This window comes from Echinops telfairi, unplaced genomic scaffold (assembly GCF_000313985.2).
Source record: "Echinops telfairi isolate 266 unplaced genomic scaffold, ASM31398v2 ScPeMD7_7469;HRSCAF=8507_0, whole genome shotgun sequence".
NCBI classification, from domain to species: domain Eukaryota; kingdom Metazoa; phylum Chordata; class Mammalia; order Afrosoricida; family Tenrecidae; genus Echinops; species Echinops telfairi.
This window is the reverse complement of record NW_022111372.1, coordinates 20938721-20946879: the sequence shown is the minus strand read 5'-3', so window position 1 is coordinate 20946879 and position 8159 is coordinate 20938721. Positions and strand designations below refer to the sequence as shown.

Here is an 8159-nt window from a genome sequence, read left to right as displayed (position 1 = left end):
GCTCTGATTGCTACTCCTGTAGAAACTCCCATTTACAGCATCAGAAACACAGAGGGGGACAGGATGAATCAACAGTGACTCAAAGACCTCGATTTTAGATTCACTATGTTTTGGATGTAAGAACAAAATGAGTCTCTGAGAGTAGCTTCCCCCCCCCCCCTATCAGATTGGTTATGAAGGAAACGTGCTCTAAGAGGTATCTCTTCAGCTGAGACACAAAAGATGAGGAATAAAACAGTAGAAAAAGAAGAAAGGGGTAGAAAGCAGCTATCCAGATAGATGGCTGCCAGTGCGAAACGCCAGCGAAACGCGAACCATTGCACATATTAATGTTGAATCAGGAATGTCAGGATGAGCACACTAAGAAGAGAGGAAGGACATGCGCAGGAGTTAGAAAGCTCGACTGACATCTGATCTTGCAAAGTGTTGTAGACTTGGCTAAGAGGTCTTCTCTAAAGAACATTGAGAATCCATTTGCGACCTTTAAGCAAGAGAGACACAAATTATATTGCCAATGTGTATATTCAAAGACTAAAACAAACACACTGTCACAGAATCCATTTTAACGGTCACCCATTCCATAGGATTTCTGAGACTATGAATTTGGGAATGAGCAAATAGAACAATCTCTCTCCCAAGGAGATGATTGTGGGTTGGAAAAACTAACCTTGCCGTTAGTGTCTCAATGCCTAACCCAAAAGGACAACATGGCACTCTATAATGGCAAAGCAAAATATTGATAAGAATTAAATAGACTGTCATAGATTCATGAGAAGGGCATAATGGGATCTTCACACACAAAAGAGCAGTCATTCAAGATTATAAATAACTTGCATGCTTTATAACAATATTGTGGACCCATTGTATCCTCTCTAGCAGAATATATTAATATATGACCTGCTAAGTCCAGAAAGCACCCAAATCTTCACATGTCAAGGATGTTATTTGTAGAAAAACTTACTCAGATTTCGGGGATATTTCTACATTTCTTCAGCATAAAAAGAGATATCAGGCATCAGGCAGTGTAAGATAAGATGAAATAATAATAATTTATAAATTATCAAGGCTTCATGAGGGAGGGGGAAGTGGGGAGGGGGGGGGGAATGAGGAGCTGATACCAAGGGCTCAAGCAGAAAGCAAACGTTTTGAAAATGATGATGGCAACAAATGTACAAATGTGCTTGACACAATGGATGGATGTATGAATTGTGATAAGAGTTGTATGAGCCCCCAATAAAATGATTTTTAAAAAGGGGGATATCAAGATGTTTTCTTAAAACACGTTTCCATTTTGTTTCACTGTCATAAATGGAATCAAATTGTGTTATAAAACTGTGCTCAGAGATTCTAGGTTATGAGTATGAAACTATGCTCACTATAGCATGATGAGATAAATGTAAGAATTGATTGCTGAATTCCTGAAGTAAAGTGCTGAATAAACTAAAATAAATATGAAAATAATTATCTTCATTAAAAATAAAAATTTTCAGCATTAAAGAAACAAACACAAGTGAAAACAGCGTAAAGTATAAAGAAGGGGTCAAATCCATTGGTAATTCAGAGAAAAAAGCAATCCCTTCTAACTGAGGAGGTCAGGGCAAAATGTCATGAAGAGAGCACATTTGAACCCAGCCTTCAGAGAACTGAAGGGAACAAAGGGAGAGATGTCCGTAGGGAAATGCCTACTTTCAGGAGTTCGGTGGGCAGTGAGAACGAATGCCATTTCAAAGACCTTTGTTCAGTTAACTGGTGAGACCAAGACCTGAGCTGAATGAGAAGTAACTCAACTGGGTTTTCTCAATAAAAATGATATAAATATCATATAACTATACCAAGGTAGCATCTCTCAAAACACCCTGTTGATTACTAACCAGTTTTCAATGAACTGTTTTGATAGTTCTCCCTCATTTTAAATTCACCAGTATGGAGAGTCAGAGTGACTAAAGAAGAAAGAGAGAGAGAGAGAGAGAGATCAGCTTGGATGGCATGTTGAGACTCATATTTGGCAAACCCTTGACTGATGAGTCAACTTTGGGGTTAAGATAAAAGCCATTTTGAAGATTCAAAATTAACTTGCCTCTTTGTTAATGAGACGTCATCTCCATATATAACTAAAAGCTGTGCTAATGAGAAGCTATCCTTCAAATTAACTTAAGCAATGAGGGGCAATGAAGACTCAGGAAGAAGCCAACACCCAGTTTTCTGAGTATATAATCTCCCCAGCAAAGAATCTGATCTTCAAACCCAGCATGTTGGGTTTTCATGACCAACACCGATCAAGGCTTGAGCAATATGTCCCACAGTCACAGCCACTCATGCTGGAGTTTCTACAGTGTCCCACCACTCTCCGCCATTGAACATGCCTCTAATCCTGTGAACGTTGAAGACGGATTACATTTACCCAGCAGCTGCTATAGCAGAACCTGGCTCCTGGATAACTTCCAAGAAACCTGCTGTGAAAGCACTAGTTGCCAAGCGACCAAGTGTCAGCAGAATTCACGCTCAGAAGACAGTGGTGTGCCAAGTGCCTGCTTCCCCAGAGTTATCCAGACAGTGTGTCCTGATCCCATTTCCCGTGAGAGGACAATGGGCCCAGCAGGAGCTGACTCGGCAGTACCGGAGCGTGTCCTTCCATCTTCCCAGCCAGGATGCAGCCAGCAAATGGGTCATGTAATTCTGAGCTGCCAACCTGTGAGCTATGTGGAAAGGAATTGTCCACACAAGACGTATGTGTGTAAAAGTTGCCAAACTCTGGAAAAGGAACTTCGTCAAATACCGGCTGAGAACTCTGAATCCAGTTCCTGTAGGTTTTTGGTCTGTGGGACACAGCCCTTGGAATCATCTAGTACTTATGAACCGACTTGCTGTGTTACTGGTGGTTTGCAATTGCCTAGTAAGTAAAGAAACTCTAGAGTATGATTCATTTGAATTTGAATTAACTGATTTTAGAGCATTTTAAAAGACTCTAAATACAAATAATTATCTTTTCTCTCTTTCCCTCAAACAATTTCAAATTTTTGAAAATTATTTTAGAATCCTTTATGAGGGGCTGGTATCAGAATTATTCTAGATCCAGAGGATATTGTTTGTTATAGAGCAATAAATGTTGCAACCAAGAACTAACATCGCTAGTTGAACAGTGAGCATTAATTTTTGGCTGCTGGTTATTGTACATGGAAGTTTAGCATTAGAATTAATTTATTAACCAAGTAATATATTTCCTAAATTAAAATCAATAAAGGATTAAAAATAAAAGTTTTAAAGTCCTACACATCTAGTCTTATGAATTCTGCTAATTCCAATTTCATCAGAGGTAATGATAATTGATATCAGAACCCTGACTAAAATATATGACCATGGCCATCCACTAGTTTCAGTACTTTATCACAACACTCTTTCCACTCACTTTGAAATTTGTTCTATTGCTTGAAAAATATATAAGAATTTTGAATTTCATCTGTATGGTCATAGTCACACAGTAGCTAAGGAATGTTGAATATGCATGAGCTCACATTTAGCCTATTGACTGCACATTTTTTTCTTCCTGTTTACATTATTTCTTACATTCTTTTTGAGTTGAGAACAGTTAATTTTATCTAATAAGTTTACTTCCTTTGTAATGATAAACTTGCTTGTCACTGTATTAATTTTATTCAATATGTTCCTGGGTTTTATGGTATAGCTTGTTCACCTGATTAGAAAAAGGTGTGAAAACATGGAAGTAACTAAGAGAACCTATTTCTTGGCTATAATTTGTATGGCATGATCCCAAATTAAAGAATGTATTTGTGGCAGTGAGCAGAAGATGAGGAACATAACCCATATGAAGATTATAGAACTACAGTCAAAAGATGTAAAAGGTCATTAATTTTGTGCAGTTAACATAAAAAAACTTACTGCCATTGAATGGATGTCAACTCCTAGAGGCCCCACGGGACAGGGTAGAACTCTCCCTGTGGGACTGTAGGACTCTCTTTATCAGAGTAGAGAGCCCCATCTTTTTCCCACTTAAGTAGAATAGATATTCTAAAATGGTGTGTTTTTAAATGGATCTCCCATTTGAAATGACACCATAGCTCTTGCCTTAGACATTCCTAGCTCTGAATCGGAGTGATGCTCAAGTTGCGTGAATGCCAACTGTGCGATTGTGGCAAGTTTCTTTCTAGTCTATCCCCCCACCCCCCATTTAAAACTGAAAAGATGATAACAGCATTCTGTGAGGAGAAATTAAAAAATAAAGTAGACAGGATAAACCCATTACCTTGTATATAATAGACAGTAAGATTAAGCTACACAGTTAGCTATACAACATGCTGAGTGCATTTGTAAATAAACCTAATATTTTATATCAGATAAGGGTGACTGTTCAGTGAAGGCAGCACCGTCTACCCAGGAAAATGTTGAAGAAACCTGTACCATGTTCTATTCTAGTAGGCATGTGCTTAAATCTCACTCTAGGTCAAGTTGTTGGCATAGTTAGCAATTGCTAGTGATTAGTTACCAGACAGCTCTGGTGATGAATTCAACACACACCACTGCCAAGACAAGGATTGCAACCTGTATGCTGGAAATCATCATGCACACAATGCCTTCGGTAGAGGGATAGAACTCAGGAGAGATTTCGAAACGTCTCAGGGAGCCAAAGGACAATATGATCCCCTTCATTGTAGCAAACCATGTGGAAGCCACAACAGCTTCACACCCATCCATACAGGAAAGGATGCCCTATGCAAACCTTCTGTCCTTGGTAGTGATGACAACCACGAGCACTGGCAACTGTGCATGGCAGCTTCCCGGGATTCTAGTCATCGTCAATCAGGTCAACGCAGACTAAAGTGACCCACAGTCAAGTTTGTCACTAGCACAAATGAAATTGGATGGCCTAAGGAGAACTCAACTCATTTGGATTTGAAGATGGGGGAAAATAGACTTTTCCTGGGCCTTCCAAGTGTGAGTGAGTTTCAGAATGGAAAATCCCATTATCATTCAATTCCATTTCCCCCTCAACTTTCTGAATCCCTTACAATGGGTTACCTGAATGTGTTAGTCTGGGTACTTTAGAGAAACACATCTACAGAAACTCATGTAGAAGAGAGAGTTTATATAAAGATTAAGTGCGCATCAAGAAAACATCCCATCAGTCTGGTCTAGCCAGACTGTTTTCTTGATGCGCACTTAATAGACCAGAGGATGTACACTGGTACAGATAGGAACTGAAAATATAGGGAATCCATGGCAGATGAGCCCTACAGGACCAGTGGTGTGAGTGGCGAAACAGGGAGGATAAAGGGAGAATGGGTAGGAAAGAGGGAACTATATGTGACCTCCTCCCTGGGGACAGACAACCGAAAAGTGGGTGAAGGGAGACGTCGGACAGGGTAAGATATGACAAAATACCAATTTATAAACTATCAAGGGCTTATGAGGGAGGGGGGAGCTGGGAGGAGGGGAAAAATGAGGACCTAATGTGGGGGTTTAAAAGGAGAGAAAATGTTTTGAGAATGATGTACAAATGCGCTTTACACAATTGATGTGTGTATGGATTGCGATAACAGTTGTATGAGCCCCTAATAAAATGATAAAAATAAATAAAGTTTGTTGTTTGTAAAAAAAAAAAAGAAAATATCCCAACCCAGTGCTGTCCAAGCCCACAAGTCCAATATTAACCCATTAACCCATATATCCAACACCAATCCACGGAGTCCTCCTCCATCTCACAAAACAGACGCAGTGATGCTGACTGCAGGAGGAAAGCCAAATCAGTGGACGTGTAAGCATCTCAGCACTGACAGGGGTCTCCACACAGCTGCTCCAGCACCTAGGGCTGCATTGGGGTAGGTTCATGCGGCTTCTCCTTGGGGGTGTCTTGCAGGAAGTCAGCCTTGCCAGCTGAAGCTGGGAACTGCTAAGGCAGCTGCACCCTGGTGTGACTATCACAAAGCAAGAGACCTGAGAACTAGAAAGGCGAGGCTCACTGAGCCATTTATCTCTCCGTCCTTCAATTAACCCCACATGTGTTTATCAGCCAGGATGGCACAATAAACTAACTACCTCACTGAGTAGACATCTCGACATAGCTTGTTGGGGAGACAAAGCTTTAGAGTCCACATCCCAGAGCTTAGCCAACAGCAACCCCAGGGCTCTGAGTCATAAAATAGCTCTCATTGAGCACTTGTTTTACCAACCATTGTAGGCATATTTTATCATTTTAAACTAATAAAACAAAACCATGGAAAAGGGTTGTATTTCAAAATACCTCCCCCCTCCCAAGCAGTGAGGGCTAAGGAACAAATAAAGAAGATTATTTTACATAGTGAATGGGTGGGGCAGACATTTTAATGCAGTATATTTCACTTCAGAGATGGAGTTATAATCCTTGGCTACCTTGAATGGTTTGCACCACCAGTCGATAGAGCTTATTTGGATTGGAGAAATCCGTGTGCCACATGGAGAGTCTACAGAAAGAGTCTGACTAAAATTTGGCCTAGTTACACGGTCTTATTTTGAGATAGATTTAGGGCAAGGACTGAAGAAAGAACGATGGATCCTTCTCAGCACAGAAGGATGTGTAGCACAGAAAAGAGACATTTACTATTATTATTATTTATCAATAGCTTCCCACCATAGAAGGAGGTGAAGATCAAAAGAAAAGGAATTCTGGAGAAGGAGGCAGTAAAAGGGTGGAAGCAGAAAGGTTTTCTGGGTCAGTGGACAGAGCTGGGAAGCATATGTGCATAATCCCCACAAATTACTGAATGGACCTCGGGATGGCAAGAAGAACCAGCCAGTGTTTTGATCTCTGGACAAGGGGGCAACATGAATTTAGGCACACATACTGTCTGTAGTACCTTCTGAAAGTGGATGTTCTCTACCAAAAGCAAGCCAATCACTGAAGTTCTACAAAAAACCAGCAGGGAACAGAAGGTCTGCTACATGTGGCACCCCATCAGACTCGACCAGAAAACACTCCTAAAAGTCAAGAAACAGACCTTGAACTATTAACGGGCTTTTCTCTTTCTTTCTTTTCTTTTTTTTCTTCTTTTAGATTTTGTATGACATTGGCTTTTTTGTTTGTTAGTTTGTTGTTGTTGCTGCCGTCCGTCGTCACCTTGTTTTTATGTGTCACTTTGTTTGGTGCTGTCAAGGCAATCCACAATTTTATGTGCATATATTATCCCTGCAGGTCTATCTAGATAAGATAGGCTGGATAAACAACGTGGAGAAGAAAACAACAGGACCAATGGTTCTGGGGGGACATGGGAGAATGGGAAGTGGGGGAAGGGAAGAGGTGTTAACCAACCCTGGGACAAGGGAACAAGGAGTGATTCAAAACTGGTGGCAAGGAGGGAGTGGGAGGACTAGTAGGGGGTGATCAAGGGCAATGTAACCGAGAGGAATTACTGAAACCCAAATGAAGGCTGAGCATGGTAGTGGGACAAGAGGAAAGCAAAAGGAAATAGAGGAAAGAAGTAGGAGGCAAAGGGCACACATAGAGGCCTAAATACAGGTATGTACATTTGTAAATATATTTATGATGGTGGGGGAAATAGATCTATGTGCATATATTTATGGGGTGAGTAGTAGGGTGGCAGATGGACATTGGGACTCCACCCATGTACTCCCTCAATACAAGAACACATTGCTCAACTAAATCGTCATTCCATGATACCCACTTTCCCGACATGATCACTGAAGACAAACGTGTGCATAAGCATATGTGGTGAAGAAAGCTGATGGTGCTGGCTATCAAAAGATATAGCATCTGGGGTCTTAAAGGCTTGAAGATAAACAAGCGGCCATCTAGCCCAGAATCAACAAAGCCCACAGGAAGAAGCACACCAGCCTGTGATCACGAGGGGTCGAAGGGACCATATCAAGCACAAAAGAACAAAAAATCATATAATCTTGAATGAGGGGGAGTGCGGGATGGGGACCCAATGTCCATCTGTGGACAACTGGACATCTCTTGCAGAGGGGTGGTAGGGAGGAGATGAGTCACTCGGTTCAATGTAGCTTCGATGAAACACACAACTTTCCTCTAGTTTTTAAATGCTTCCTTCACCCGCCCTCCCCCCCACAATATCATGATCCCAATTCCACCTTACAAACCTTGTTAGACCAAAGGATGTACAGTGGTGCAGATAGGAACTGGAAACACA

At 41.0% G+C, this 8159-nt stretch overlaps 1 protein-coding gene across 1 annotated transcript; it reads left to right on the top strand.

Moving 5' to 3' along the window:
- Positions 1–2292: 2292 nt before the first annotated feature.
- LOC101645668 (keratin-associated protein 27-1) lies at positions 2293–2901 on the top strand. Its single transcript, XM_004713112.1, has one exon. It carries the CDS (start codon positions 2293–2295, stop codon positions 2899–2901), a length of 609 nt encoding a protein of 202 aa, XP_004713169.1.
- Positions 2902–8159: the final 5258 nt, after the last annotated feature.

What these genes read in the sequence shown, in the direction of transcription:
- LOC101645668 (XM_004713112.1), top strand. Translation starts at nt 2,293, where the DNA reads ATGTCCCACAGTCACAGCCACTCATGCTGGAGTTTCTACAGTGTCCCA.